At 36.3% G+C, this 16301-nt stretch overlaps 2 protein-coding genes across 3 annotated transcripts in view; one reads left to right on the top strand and one right to left on the bottom strand.

Annotated features, from left to right (window-relative positions):
* The window catches only part of LOC145690007 (uncharacterized), an 865423-nt gene that overhangs the window by 110786 nt on the left and 738336 nt on the right, over positions 1 to 16301 (top strand). The gene's annotated exons all lie outside the window — the stretch shown is intronic.
* The window catches only part of LOC145690008 (uncharacterized), a 321281-nt gene that overhangs the window by 80228 nt on the left and 224752 nt on the right, over positions 1 to 16301 (bottom strand). The window contains exon 3 of the mRNA XM_081764485.1: positions 2053 to 2184. Coding sequence (XP_081620611.1) covers positions 2053 to 2184 — 132 coding nt within the window. The remainder of the gene's footprint in view (positions 1 to 2052; positions 2185 to 16301) is intronic.

Below are 16301 nucleotides of genomic sequence, written 5' to 3'. Positions count from 1 at the left end.
CTTTGTAGCGGACTGACACCTTGCTCGTGGGTTTTCTCGGGGTTCTCCCGTTTCCTCCCACTTTCTTCATTCCACCATTTCATTCATCTATCATCATCACCGTCTCCTTTAGCCTAACCGGCATAACCGTGGGACGTAAAACTTAAAGATTTCATTTCTGATTTAAATGAGTCAAAAATTGAAAACATTCGTGCTTCCGCCCTGAGCATGTTCGTTACGTATCATTTTATACGAGGGATGATTTAAAAAGGTTACAAAGCCTATTATGGCGTATGTGTTAGAGATAGCTGGATGATCATCACACCTGATGATAGAGGGTACTCAACAGTAGTTCTCGAGGTAATCAGTTTTTGTTCAAGCGCTTATCACAGCGGCAGATTGTTTTCTAGACCATTTTCGTAGAAATCCGCGTAAGTTCTCGCAGTCACCGTGAAATAGCGGTTTTGACATAATCACATGCCAGATAATGGTGGCCAGCCATTTTTTCGCTTTAGAACAGGGGAAAGGTGAAAGTCACTGGGGCTAGGTCAGGGCTATAGAAGGGGTGCTCTAGTCGTTCCAAACGTAACGTCAGTGGTTGAAGTACTGGGCCTACCGCTTGTGTCCAGGGTGGTTGTTAACAATATTGGTCCGTCTTTCTTTCAAGGCACGATAAAACTTCCTTACATATTGCTTTGAAGTTTAGCCCTCCCCGTACCTCTACGATCTGCCTATGAATGTTAGCATGTGTAGCGTTTTTGGGACTACAAAAACCGCACTATTAACCTCACTTCTATTCTTGACCAATTTTTCGACGAATCATCATTTTCAATGTCAGCTTCTCGGGTATACATGATCAGAATCCAAAGTCTTCAAACCTGCACCAAGACAGACATGCTATCAATTTATAAATAAATTTTCGTTAAGTTACGGTGAATAACATAAAAATTTTATGCTTTGTATCCTTTTTTTTCGATCATTTTTCGTATATTGCAGAAATTATATAAACCGAACCTTGCAAGAAGTGTCGCTCTTCGAATACTAATTGAAGGTTACTGTATTGGTGAAGTGGTCGTATTTTCTTTATCAAACTTTATCAGATAGAACTCAAAATGAACGAAAATCTGAGAATCACGATGGGTCAGTGGTACAGTCCGCAGCAAAAAACCTGCAACATGAACATGTAAGTTTATTGTGAAACTACGGAGTCTTTTGTTCCAAAATAAATGTGCAGGGGAGGACGCCGAGGTTTCTCCTAGAGTGATTCGTGCCGCTTAGACGTTATGTTGATTCCCTGCGCTGTTAGGCATAGTTTCACAATAAACTTACATGGTCGTGTTGCAGGTTTTTTGCTGCGGACTGTACAGCGCTATCGTCTGGTGCGAGGGTTCGTGGGGTTACCGCGGGTTCTCCCACAACGTCATTCCATTCATTCCTTTATAAATAAATCACGTTCGTGCATCCATCTCGTTTAGCTTACATGCTATAATCGTGGGACGTAGAACTAAAATATTTCATTTTTCAACTACTATTCTAACGGACATTTTTAACGATCAATTTGGAACGATTTCAGCGTAGTAATTGTTCGTAAATTTTAAAAAAGCATTGCAAAAATGAGGTGACTCTAGCGATCTATCACCACCATCTGACAAATTCGCACGTAATTATGGAGATTATATATTCGTGTTTTAAAACGTAATGTGAGGTGTTCTGTTTTCAGCGGTTTTGTTAAGTATACCTGGGAACACTACTGTGTTTATTTTTCTGTTCTTGTAACGATAAACATCTCTACTAGTCAGTACCTGTATGAGTTTTATTTTCATCCTCTCGATCTACCAATGAATTATTGGGAAGCAGTTGTTGGTTGCTTGTAGTATTAAAAAGATTTCCACATGCAGATTGTGTGCTAGTAAATTTATCCGGAGGAGAGCAATTTGTAAATAAAGTACTTATTCATGCAGGAACTGAACCAGCTTGCGCGTTATCCCCGTCACCATCTTCGGAAGCATGCTTATTTTTATGGTCTCACTCTCCTCCCCTACAAAGAATTAAGATCCCGATTACTGTACTTACGGTCCATCCTCCATCAGCTACTTCTTGTTCACAGTATACTTTTAAATACCAGTAGGTGGTTCCTCGGATTTGCAAGTAGTAGACCCCTGATTGTCTCATGCCGAGATTCAGTAGATCAGTGCAGGAGTATCCCTGTGAATAAAAACAAGTTCATGTTATTAACATTTCAAGTAAGGACTGGATTGTATAAGTTGCACAGATGTATTGATTTCCGAGGGGCAAATTCCTTCGTAATTCATATTGGTCTGATATACGAACTTTTTTTTCTTATATGCTATATTGAAATAGAGAGAGTATTTATATGTTCGTTTGCAATTCCACTGTAACATAAATTTATTTAATAGTAATCCTGGTATGGTTTTAATTGCATAAAATGTTGTTCGGAAATAACTGTTGTGCGGTATGCGTGTTTGCTTTAAGGACAACAGGAGTGCAGTTTTCTTTAATTTTTCGTTGGCAAGTTAAACAAAGAAGTAGGGACAGCTTAATTAGTTAATAATAAATCTTCTAACGTTTTTATTAGCGTTTAATGAAAAAAAGTATCCAGTCATGAGACATATCATCAATCAGTCCAGAAATCTAATTCCTAATCCTAATCATTTAAGGGAACAAAATATAGATGTGTAGATCCTCATGCATAATTTTCGAGGAAGTCGAAAAATCTTTTTGTACTTATTCAAGCCAATATATGGAAAATACTTACAAAATTGTTTGTAAAATGTAGTTATCGTAGTGTTTAAGGTTAATACAGATCATAGTTTCTTAAGTCGGAATAGTAAACAAATCAAGATTCATGATGATAGAATAAAAAGTAGCTTCATTTTGTGTTCACGTGTCGACCATTCTTTTTTCATTTAGAACTTTAAATGGGGTTATCCAGTCAGTCATTTACTTCGCATATATCCGAAGATAAATGTTACCATCTTACCATATATTCGTATCCCAATATAGATGTATGTGATTCTGACGTTCATGATCTTTCAAATGAGGAATGTCTTCTGGCTGTTAAGAGATCTCCGTATTATTGGGCTGTTAGACGAATGATCATGATCGTAAGACTGATTGTTTCGGGTCTACAATTATTGTCATGCACGATACGAGACAAGAAATAAAGTATTCTGGTCGTCTCGTAAATTTATAAAACCTCGTCTTAGTCTGTGGCTATTTGAGAATGCGTTTTCGAAGCGTTACCCCCCGCAGCGAGCGCGACCTAGGTGGCTACTCAGTAATTTTACTTTCACCAGTTATAAATCATACTACGAGCCAGTCAGGGTTTCCAGGTCTTTTTTTCCCCAAGTCCAGGTCTATAATAGCAGAGTTCCCATAATCTGCACAAAGCATCTTCCAAGCAGCTGTTTCTTGCTAAAAATCCCCTTGCCTGGCAATACGTCTTTCCTTTTTTCCCTTCCATTGGGACGCGGTGGCTCAGTGGTAGAACGTTCATCTCTGGTGCTTGGGGTCCCTGGTTCGATCCCAGCTCGCACCGTGTGGACTTTGTGGTGGACAAACACAGTGCTTGTGGGTTTTCTCAAGGTTCTCCCGTTTCCTCCCACTTTCATCATTCCACCATTCCATTCATTTCTTGTCATCACCGTTTCCTTTAGCCTAACCGGCATAACCGTGGAACGTAAAATTCAAAGATTTCATTTCATTTCAGTTTTTCCCCTTCCTTTAGACATCTTTTAAACAGGTCTATTGTTCCGAAACGCACCAAATGCACTCGAGCTGACGTTTTCTCCGCGTTTTCATTGCTTTCGCTTTTGCAGCGTACTGTGATTAGCCATCCACATTTAAATACGTGGCCAGCGTATTCCAAGCGTATGCATAAGCAATAAAAACGCTTTGCGAACGCTTCAAATAGCCGCCTACTTAATCCCCGGAAAGCTCTTCTTGTCTAGCCAATATATGGATACAAAATTTATTCCCTGATTTGATTCTTAATTTCGTCTGGAAGTTCCGTGTCACAGAACATATATTAATATTTTAAACCATATTTGTTGTTGGAGTATATTGTGTAATGACTTACGTATCTTTAAACATAGATAAATACTCTTCATTATGTTCGTACAGCCACTCAATTAGTTTATAGCTTTTATAGTAAGAATCCTGTTAAAACTAAACCCTTGTGTGAGATCTAAGACTTGGATAAAGCAGTGTTGCCCACAAGACTCGAGAAATTCTGCAATATTTCACCAAGTTCGAGAATGAGAAAGTTAACGTCACAGTTTCGCCTATGATGTGTGGCATTACGTAACTTAAAGAACATTAGAAGATGTAGGCTTCTTTTCGTAATCAACAATTCATAATATTACTTTAAGTTATATTATGAAATAGATGCTTGTTTATCCTTATGGAAGTTCATATTCGGTCAATTTCTGCAGTAGAGCGCGATCTCTAACAGGGGCGCCCGAAGAAAATTTTCTAGGGAGGGTCCCATCTCCATGGTTGCTATATTACGTCTGGTATTTAATGTATGTGGTTTGCTATACTACGCAGTGGGGGATCCAGGGGGAGGGCGATTGCCCCCCAGAAGAGGAGACTTCTTTTATTTTATATATAAATAAAACCCATCCCAGAGTTTGGAGCTTTTAAAAGTAGCTCTAAGTAGCAGTATTACAACCCCCCCCCCAGAAGTCCGTCCTGGATCTTCCTCTGATACTATGTATACATTTTAGTGAGCCAGAGGGGGGCCCGGGCCCCACCCTGCTCTCCCCTTCGGGCGCCCATGGATCTCAACCATCTGAATAAATTCACAATTATCACTGTGTTCTACGCTTCCGATAATTTGATGTTTATGACGGGAAAATTGTGTACAAGGACTTGATCATTTGAGTGAAAGTTAAACTAATGGCAGTACAGACATTTTCAGTTTTAGCACGAAAGAGATTTAGAGTATAATTGTTAATAGTAATGGAACCGATAGCTGTAAATGGGTTTTACTGGATTTCGGTTCCGGTTTTCCAAAATGATAGTCGGGTGCGAAACCGATAAGAGTTTCTGTTAAAAACGGTTCCGGCCCCGAAACTGATATTTTCTGATAAAAATACTGTTCTGGGCCTGGAACCGAAGTTGATTTTGTGAGAAAATAGTTCTGGTTCCGGAACCGAAATTGATCTTTCGTAGAAAAAGCGTTTGTACCTGTTACGCTTTCAAATGAAAGTAAATTTACAGAGAAAAGAGAGAAAGAGGTTTGCTAATACAAACAAACCTTTCTTGCTGTAAATTGTTCCCTTGAGTTATTATTTTACAGTTCAACAAAATACGTAATTTGCAGTTTGTACATAACTTTGTTTGAACTAACAATGTTAACAAACATTAAATGATAAAACAGTTTCCAAATACAATTTAATATAAATTTGATTTTCGATTCCATTTTCGAACAAAACCAATATGTCGAAATGTATTTCGGTTCTCTTATCAAAGCATACCAAATTACAGTGCTCGGTTCTGTTTCCGAAGTAAGTCGAATTTTTTAATTACTATTATTATTTATGCCGTGGGACCGAAACATTTTCGGTTCCGATACCATTAATAATCCTAAAGGGACGTTAGTCGGCAAAAAATAAACACCGATAAAAAGAAAAGTGAAACATATGCACTTTATCATGGAAACATTAATGGTAAAGGACAGTAGTTATATATTGGAGAAGTTTGCAAAGAATGGCCACAGAAAAGTCATTACTTCAGTATAAGAAATTACGAAATTATTTTAAGTGAACGTTGTTAAGAAAACAGCTCGAAATTTTGTTCGTTATTGAATACTGTAGATGATATAAATAAGGGTGAAGAATCATAACGAAACAACGTGCTCTTCGTTGACATTTATTATTATTATTATTATTATTATTATTATTATTATTATTATTATGTGTATTTCTACCCGTTTAGTTCGAAGCTCATTCTGTTTATAGTTGTAAGCAATGGTGTTCAATGAACAAACTATTCGGTTTGTTGTCGTTAAAGAAGGCTTAAATTGCATCGTTGTATCTGTATATTGTTTAGCTTTGTTTCTTTAAAAGGAAATTTGACATTTGAAGAAAAACGACGGTATAGTAGAAGTTAATGACAGAAGTGCTTCGTCATAGACGATCAATGACTTTCTAATATTCTTTCGCCTGGCGCTTTGCTTGCGCGAGGCAGTAGCAATCTTTCTTTGTTTAGTTCTCTTGTAAGCAGGCTACTGGTGTAATGTAAAGGAGATATGTTGGAGGATGACTTTCTGTACGTGATTACAGCCACTGTTTCTGCCAGTTGCTGATTGTATCGGAGTCTTTCCTCTGTTCATTTATTGCTGTTATTGCAGCTCATTGTTGAATTTTAACAGAGGCCCATTATTGCGCTTTCTATTTAATTCTATTTATAAGTGATACTTTAATATTAAACACGTTCTTACAAGATTATATTGTACGTATATATGTGTGTATTATGTGTCATTGAATTAATTACTTACTATTGGCAATTGTAGTCCGTGCCAAATTGTCGTGAATTTAATTTGAAACTGATTATTATCTTAAATGATGAGTAAAGTCCTCAGATTCTATAAAGTGATGGTTCCCAACCTGAAGGGGGCGTGAAGAGCGAATAAAGGAGGCGCAAACGACCGATAAATAAATTGTGAGTACAATTAAAGTATCACTTGTGATTCGGGTTGCCAACTTTTGAAAATTGAAATACCGAACACCAGTGGCGTATTTAGGAGGAAGGGGCTTCCGGGCTTAATCCCCCCGAAATCTTACTTACTATAGTAAAGTATGTGAAATATCTTGCAGAATTTTCATATTTTCAGGCAAGGCTTCCCCCCCTCGAAAGTTAGCAAAGCCCTCCCCGAAACAAAATCGTAAATACGCTACTGCCGAACACACTCCTGGAGTATGTACAGTATGTATACTCTTAAGATTGTGACGTCATCGCTCGTCAAAAATGTGAACAATCTTAAAGTGATTACTTCACATAAGAGTGCGCGATTCAGAGTTCGAATTTAATAACTTTAGTTATTTTTTTGAATCATTTATTAAACATACGTTTTCCAGTTTTGATTGAGTCAGCTCGTAATTTTTTGTAGTCCATCATTAATAATACATCGTATTTTAAATAGAAAAGCAAATATAATTATGTCATGCACAAAATATACTTGAAAAATAAGCCTTTCTAGCTTTGGTGCTTCTGGCAATTTTTCATAATGCTTACGTACTTGGGGTCTTGAAAGTGTACTTTTGTTGACCTTTAGCAGTTTGGGGAAGTTCAGTAAATTTTCCTGCCTTTAAATTTTAAATTAAAAAATAAAAATCAAGAGTTTCATAAAATAAGCTATATTTAAAACTATAAGCATTTCGTATATTTGCATGGCTAAATACTTCTACAAATATCGTCGCTCCAATGCCAAAACCACGAATGTGCAAATTTTGCTATTTTCACCTAAGTGCAGTTTCATGTTACTTTGGCACACAGATTCCAATACCAAAGCTCCATTTGTAAAATATGAATACATTAGAAGTTATCGTCAATTCCTAATACATGTACCTAAGTCTATATACTGAGTTTTCGGGATAAGTTGAATATTAAAATGCTTATAACTCAAAGTCAAATTTAGCACATTCGCGGTTTTGGCATTGGATCGACGATATGCTAGATTTAGCCAAAAATAGGCCAAGTTGGCATCACTGCTACCTTGCACCTTGCAAAGGATAACATCACTGCAACGCAGCAACAGATTCGTTGCGGAATGGAATTGCGCTATGACCGTGATCAGCCTGTTGTCAAATGCGGTTCATTTTAGAATCCGAATTAAACTAAATTTACTTGCCACGGAATAAAAGAAATAATCTAAATAGGACTAGTAAGAGAAAAAATTACCGGACATTTAAGGTCTTTTAAGGTCGTGCTGGACAAGGAGGTGAAAAACCGAACCGTCCGGTACGGAAAGCAATCTTACTTATGATAACTATTTACAGTTTAGCGAATTTGAACAGACACTACATGTTCGACATTTTTACTGTTCCTATTGAAGATTTCTATGTTATTAAAAACAAAATAATTATGCAAATTAAATCTCTTTACAAAATTATTTTTAAAAGATCAGTACAAAAGCTATTTCAATGTTCAGCAAACGCTTCAAGTACTTTTCAACTAAAATTATTATTATTATTATTATTATTATTATTATTATTATTATTATTATTATTATTATTATTATCTTATTATTATTATTATTATTATCTTATTATTGAAGATAGGGTCAGGCAAACAACACGTATGAACTAAGAGCAAAAGCAGAGAGGGCGTGAAGTATGTATGGTTTACATAGGAGGCGCCAGGCACGGACGTACACTTGGGATGGTCCTGGAGGTTCGAACCCCCGAAATCCTTATTTTTCTGTAAATTTACTCTAATTTTAGGGGTAATTTCTGCAAATTTTAATATACCATAATTCCTATTGAACTTGGACTCCCCAAAAGCTTTGGAACCCTCCCGAAATAAATTCCTGCGTCCATGCTTGGGGCCAAGAAAACAAGGTTTAGAACCTCTTCTTTAAAGAATTTAATCCTTCAACGAATTCAAAACTACAAATTCTACAATTTAAATATGCATTCAATTCTAACTTCATTGTAATATGAAACTTTCGAATGAAGTGTGTTTAAATTACTGGACTACATACGTAACATTCCACTGTTAGGATCTACAACACGGATTGGATTTTGACTTGATTAGATTTTCAGTTTGGCGTCCCTTTTAGTAGTGAGGTTGTATGAGACGTGGACCTACAGCTTAACGTGGGATGCAAACCACAGGAGCTTCCTCCGGAAATCAAACCCGTGTCTGACGCCAAAAACACGTACGCTAACCATTTAACCATGAGGAAGCTTAGCACCTATATTGAAATGGCTAAGAAACTGTAACTATATTTTTCACATTTGTTACCGACAGCAGCGACGCCACGCGGAACTGCTGTAAAGCTTTTACTTCCACTGGAGTGTCTGTACTTGCGGACGCGTATAAATAATTTTTCGGCATATTAGGGACATGAGGCATGTTAATTGGTTGAATCGAATTCCAATTCGATTTTTTTACAGTTACATTTTTTTTAAAATAATTAAAATAATGTAAGCTTATTTTTTGAGTCTAGCGTTAACTATATAAAAATTCCTGCGTGTTATTCAGCATATGCGGTTGAAGATTGGAATTTGTAATCGTGAAATTCCGAGTTAGTCAATCCTCACGAAATTCTTTCACTATATATCAAAGATTATAAAACAGACTTCAGAATATTAGCTGTTGATCGTGTTTTCCTAGTAATGTATTCTCTTCACGCAATAAAATCAACACTCTCGTGCATATGTGTAAACATAATTAATTGACATATAGGTGTTTTCTAGTCGATTTCATGACTACTAGTATTACTTTTGCATGTTAATTCACGAAGTTAACCCTCTCCTTTTGCGGTTCATTTGTTTCCGAGCAGAAGATAAGGCTGTGCCTTTAGCTGATTAGCACAGAATCTGGTCGTAATTGCTGCATCTTTGTTGGTGGATAAATCCACTTTCTCTCTCACTGCCTTGCCCTATCAGAACACGAGTCCATATGCGATGGTGGCAGTGGTTGTTTTTATTTTGATTGTTAATGACGCGATGCCGCTAATTACAAGGATATGTTGTTACACATAAATCAAGTTGGCATCCTGTTTGTCTTGCTTGTGAACCATTTGGCATGAGGGAAGCAGTTGCAGAGTGATGTCTAGACGGAGAGGAAGTAAACTTGTAGTTCCTGTTCCACTATATTATAACGTCTATGAGTGTGTGTGTATATACACACATGGATTAAAACATTATAACAAGATTTCGAATAAAATAAAACGTTCTGTACACATCGATCGTACTCATGTTCTGACTGGTTTGCACAAAATTGTAATGAAGTTGTTAATGTACTGACTGCAAGTGGAAAGTACATTAAGCTATATTTTAAGCCGGAAGGAATTGCAACGTTAAATATTATCAGTGTTTTTATCTTCCCTACTTCTCAAACTAGTAGCTGAATGGCTAAATCACGTATCAGTGGTGTGCCTGATCACGGGCAATGTCTAGTGTCCTCGTTCTGTAGGGTCTAGGTCTTTTGCTAATCTGTTTTGACGTAAATGTTAATTTTTTTACATATAGTCCCAGGGTTGCGACAAACCTGGATAAGCCAGGGAATTTTGCTAATAGTCAGGAGTTTCGATTTGCTAAGAATGAGATAAAAAAAAAATTAAAAGTAGACATTTTGGGCGGTATTCAGAGAGAATTCGTTAATCGAAGGTTAGTCGCTGACTATTTAGTAAGCATGCTAACTCTTAACTAAGGAAGGTGCACTTTTTGGTATTCAGAGTCTACTTTGAGTACAACTAAAATGATGATTTGGGTATGATTAACTTATAGAATCCCAATGCATCGGTGAGTAAAATAAATGTGGCAACTACGGAAAAGTAGATGAGCGCATGCGTAGTCTGTAAAAATGAAAATACATGAATTACGAAATACGAAATGTTGTGTCGCACGCTAAACCATGAGTAAAAGATTAGTCTCTGCTCTAGATTAATTAGTCACATGTGATTAACTTCGTCCAGTACCACGCCCTAATCAGAGACTCTGAATACAATTTGGATAACCATCCGTTAGTCAACCTCTTAGTAAGGTGTTAATCAGACGTCAAAACAACTCTGCATAAGGCCCTTTAAGACTATTTTAGATATGGTTGAGTGCTTGTTTTTTAATTGGTAAGTTCAAATTTACAGACTAATCTATTTTCGCTTACGCAATACAATATCAAATCTCTGAATCATCCACAAAATGCAGTTGGTTCAGTGATAGGGGGTAAATTTATTTTCAACGAACACACAATTCCATTCTTTTTTTTCCTTTTTTTTTCGTTCTCACTAATTTAGTTTTTATCGGAGTTTCTTGTCCTACATTAAATGAAGGTAGCTTATCACTCAAATGAAAGTATTTGGGAATACAGTTAACCATGTTTGAGCTTCTGTGCTTTCATTGTAATGTATTTTAATTCGCGAATAGATTTATTTCAAAAGGGCTTAGGAGTTTACAAAAATTGCTGATAAAGTTACACGGCGTATGCTTTGGGGCAGTAAATATGGAATACGATAATAAGTAAAGTTCTACCACAAAATTATCCACTATACCACACCGCACTGTCACATTAAATCTGTGCTGCTGATTGTTTACTAGTTTCATATAGATTTTCCACATCCCACACATAGCTATTGCTAATTTCAGGACGAAGATCGTCCCCAATACGTTGTCTTCAAGTTCAATTGTCGACATGGTGCGATTTCTTCCAATTTCACTTTGGGGAGATTGACAAGAACCTCTTTCTCGAAGGCGAATATGGAAGCATTGAAAAAAATACAGGGAAAGGTACTCTCCTTTGAGGGGAAACCGTCACGCCTCCATCTCGACTATTACTCTTTGCCTCTCCATAAATGAGGTTCATATCTGCCAGCTTGTGGGCACGATAATCTGCCATTGCACATGCACATACGGATGAACACAATCAATTTACTTGAACACAAACACCTAGACACAACCCTCTGTCGTTGAACACACAACATCCTATCGTGTTATACAGCACTTCCACAGTAACACTAGAGCATCAGACTATACAGGGAGTTAATGAACTATACCGACAAACTGTAAGAGGTAATTCCTCACATCAAAATAAGAGAAAAGTTCATTAGGACCTATGGTGAAAAGTGCATAGTTTCAGAGCTAGGGCTGTCCAAAATCGTGAAAAAGCTAAATTTCAACAGGCCCTATTTCGAATTCCAGAAATTGTGGATGGTGGTCCTTATCAACGTAAAGGAAGCTACGCATACACAATCCAAAAGTGCGTATTTCATCAATTTTCAATAGGTGTACAGGGCATATTTTATTTTCACACACTCTTCTTGGACAGGAAGCTTTTTATTTATCTCTTGTTAACATTAATCTGAAAGATATACCTGTGATACGCTAACGACTTCCTTTCATTTAAGTTCTTCCTCCAGAAGTTTATTCTGTACTGAGACAAAGTAGTATTTAATGAAATAAACAATAAATAATTAAAATGTTAATACTGGTAAGCATGGGTGGATGGGGGCATAGGGGTCATTGACCCCCCAACTTTGACAGCCATCATCTTTATTCCTGAGATGAAAGGTCCAAGACCGACCAAAAGGTCTGCCCCCCAGCAGACAATTCCTAACTCCGCTTATGCTAGTAAGGTGATTAAATATTGTAAATAAATGACTTTCGTTATAATGTCTTACACGTGGTAAAAAAAAAAAAAAAAAAACCTTGTGCTTAATTTAAATATAATTTTTCCATGTTTTGGGTGTAAATGAGCTGAAGGAGGAAACAGTATAGATTACTTTCCTGTAATGGTCCTTTTAGAAAATGTTTTCTTATTAATGTTAACAATTTCCTTTTCCCTTGTATAGGATGTTTCCTTCAGTCTCTCATAGTGAACTACCGGATACTTGTTTCTTTAATATTTTTAATCATTGCGGAAGCTTCTGTATTATTTGACCTTCAAGTGCCTGTCTTTTTGTATTTTTTAAAGGTAAACAAACCATTTTTTTGTTTTACGAATATTGGCTACGTATCGAGCAAAACAGTTCCAATATTGTTTAATTTTCATTTACATTTGTAGGTTGATTGTTATATACTCGAAGTGTTACATCTCTTGTTAAGAATTTTATTTCTGGAGAGTCTTCAGTATAGTTTAGATTACGATGTTAGTTAAGATATACTTTGTTGGCATTATTACTAAAATATAAGAAAGTCGGAACTTAAATTAGCCTAGGTGCGATTTCTGAGTTTCGAGTCCTAAAGCATTTCTTTCTGTGGAACTAATGAATTATATTTAGGTTGTAGTCAATACGCTGTCGCAATTTTTCTGTTGTTTCTTCCTATCTTCTTATTCTGCCTAATATTAGACGAGAAACAGGAGCCGCTGTGGCTCAGCGGTAGAGCGTTCACCTCTGGTGCATGTGGTCCTTCGTTCGATCCCAGCTCGTGCCAATTGAGCTTTGTGGTGGACAAACACCGTGTTCGTGGATTTTCTCGATGTTCTCCCGTTCCCTCCCACTTTCCTCATTCCACTATTTTCATTCGTTTCGCATCATCACAGTCTCCTTTAGCCTAACCGAGACGAGACGAGAATTCGATAAAAGTTTGGGAGACTAGATGAGACAACCTTGACATTTTTTAGTCATCACTAGTTATGTGAGACGACGCTTACAATTAACGTGAATTTAAACCGTATAGGCTTCCATTGGGAAAAGAAACCTGAACTGCGCGGACAGTAAGAACGCATACTATTAATTCCATTGTTTTACTCTTAATTACCAGCAATAAAAAGCATCTAAAGAAAACGTTAAGTGGAGAACTTACAACCTGCAAATTGTAGATTTCACTGGTTCAAGTGTGTACTGTAAAACATGTTATCGAATATGAACCTTTCTTAAATAGTGTTTCTTAAAAGATCAGTATGATATATAAAAAGCAGTAGGTGTTGAGAGCAGGTATTTTGACTTTCAGTCTTTTATTACCTTATATTAAGAGGCCAGTGATTTTTTTCTTAAATTCCATTGTGCAGAAATATTGTATTGTATTTGCACAATGACATTAGGTCATTGACAAGTATTGAATATGGTTATTGCCTTTCATCCAGTTCGGTGCACATTGTAAAATTCGTTCTTTGCAATTACGAATGGTGTTAGTTGGCACTGTTCATTCCCTTCTATTATTTTATTACTGGACTCTTGTATTGTTTTTCTCGACTTAACAACACTTCCACTGCAGTGTTAATGCATTTCATGAAAAGTACTGTATGTACAGTATATTATAAACTTTCCAGTGTAGCTGCTTAACAGTTTTATAGTCTTCTTCGACTATAGATTTTCATACAATAGCCATACTGCATCCAGTAACCTTGTTTTAAATTGTTTTTAAAAATAACGTAATTTCCCTTGCTCTGTTCTCTAATGATTATTCATTCTGTAATTGTCACACGGATAATTGAATGAACAGGACTTCCCTGTTTTTAATCGGAGTAAAAAATCTTGTATTAATTTAGTAGTAAGAAAGTAGTAATGATTAATGCTTTTGTTATGTTGACAGCTATACTGTGAAGAATATTGGAACAAGGTGAAAGGGATGAATGGTGATTGAACGAAGTAGTAGTGGCGAGTTTAGAAATTAATAGAAGAGAGAAAGTAGGAAAGGAGGCTTATTTTCTAAACCTTAAGTGTTACTATTTATGAACATCTGAAATGGGAAGGAAGAAATAAAAGCCAGAATAGGAATAGTGAAAATAACCTTTAAAAATAAGGGAAGATGCATTTTCTTGGTAGTGAAATAAAGTTGTGTGGAAATTTTATAAAAGTTTTTCGTGTGGAGTATTGTATTGGACGGACCAAACTTACCCGAAAAGCTAATAAGTAAATGTGAAAATAGTAGCAAAAAAGAACGACTGAGATGAAAATAAAAAAAAAAAAAAAAATACTGAAAGAAACTTAGTACAGTGCTTGAAAAATTTTATTCTGATGGACGTAGTGGAAGATATAATGGAAGGAAAAGTTGGGAGGGGAAGAAGAAACTGATGGACGATATAAAACGGGTGGCTCACACTTCGATCATGGTGGTCTTGTTGTCTGTATTGATGCTAGTTTTATGATTCCCTCTAGGAGGCTAGTGAACAGAAAATTGCCAGCGATTTCTGAACTGAAAAGTTGTTCTCAAACCTATAAAAGAAAGTAATTATTCTGTCAAAATGAAGAAGTTAACTGAGAACCATAGCGCGTGACGTTTCCTGTTTATGGTAAGTGACGTAGCTGCCAGTGATAATTAATATTGACGATTACAAGATATTGTTTGCCCTGTTAATGCAAATCAAATAAGGAGTCAGTTGCAGTAAAAAAAATCTGATCAAAGCACCAAATATATACCTAGCCTATTAATAATGCTTGTATTATTGATACTGTGGAATATTTCTAAAGCTGTAATGATCAAGTTACAAGGAGACAGTTATGGAAAATTTAAGTTGTGTAATGTTTATATACATCCTCTTTCTAAATCTATCACATTATATATATATATATATATATATATATATATATATATATATATATATATATATATATATATATATATATATATAAATGTTCGTGGCGACCATGCAACCCACACATGCCACTTCTATGTATTGTAGTTAGTTGCAGTTGAGGTACCGGTATTTATGTTTGTGTTCTTATATTCCTGATAGATTACACAGTACATGCACTCTTGATTATAAAACAATTTATACTTTCGTGTGCTTGCCTAGTAAGGAGACCACAAAGAAAATTTTCAGTTGTTTTGCCGTTAATAGAAGAGTTGCCACTTGGCATAGTGTTCTTGTCTTCGGTGTGGAGTGACTCAGGTTCAATTCCCGATGGAAATACGTGTTGTTCAGGTCTTACGTAAAAGCATGCCCACTTTTCATATAGCCCTGGTATTAAAAAGTGCTTTCATCTGTTAGAAGTATCTATTTTGAGTACTTGTAACACTGTGGCCTATGGAACCCGAAGGTTCAATGCTGCGTTCACAAAAGCTCTCCATTGACTTCTGTCCTCAGCCAACTGAAAACTTTGTATTCCTATTTCTATGAGATTCTTCTTAATATTGTCCTGTTATCTGTGCCTAGGTCTTCCTAATGGACGTTTTCCGATTGGAATTCCAGTCAAACTTTGAAAGCGTTCCTACTTTCTTCCATTTTCGCTACATGACCTGCCTATATAAAGTTTCCGCCATTCCGAATTCCCGTTCCTCTTGGGTCCGAATATTTTGAGTAATATATACATATTGGCTCGCGTTCTTTCTTTAGTTTGTTTATGGTGCCTCAGTAGTAAAGCGTTCATCTCTGGTACCAGTGGTCTCTGGTTCGATCACAAGACAAGAGAATTTGTGATGGACAACATAGTGTCCGTTGGTGTTTTTTTTGTGGTTCTTCTGTTTCCTTCAACATTTTTTGTCATCAGTTTTTTTATAATTATTCACGTTCATTAATCATCCGTTGAGCCTAAAAGACGTCCGTGGGATGTTAAGAGCCTTCATCCCGGCGAAATTAAAATACCGCTAATTCTACAGTAATTATGTGATATCTTCAAATAGATAAAAGATAATCGAAATGTGGAACAAGAGCGCCCTAGACAATATTATTTTATACAAGAAACCGTTATC

Source organism: Thermobia domestica, chromosome 7 (genome assembly GCF_964235325.1).
Source record: "Thermobia domestica chromosome 7, izTheDome1.hap1.1, whole genome shotgun sequence".
In the NCBI taxonomy this organism is placed as follows: domain Eukaryota; kingdom Metazoa; phylum Arthropoda; class Insecta; order Zygentoma; family Lepismatidae; genus Thermobia; species Thermobia domestica.
Note: the sequence above shows the minus strand (reverse complement) of the source record. Positions and strands in the feature narration are given on the sequence as shown.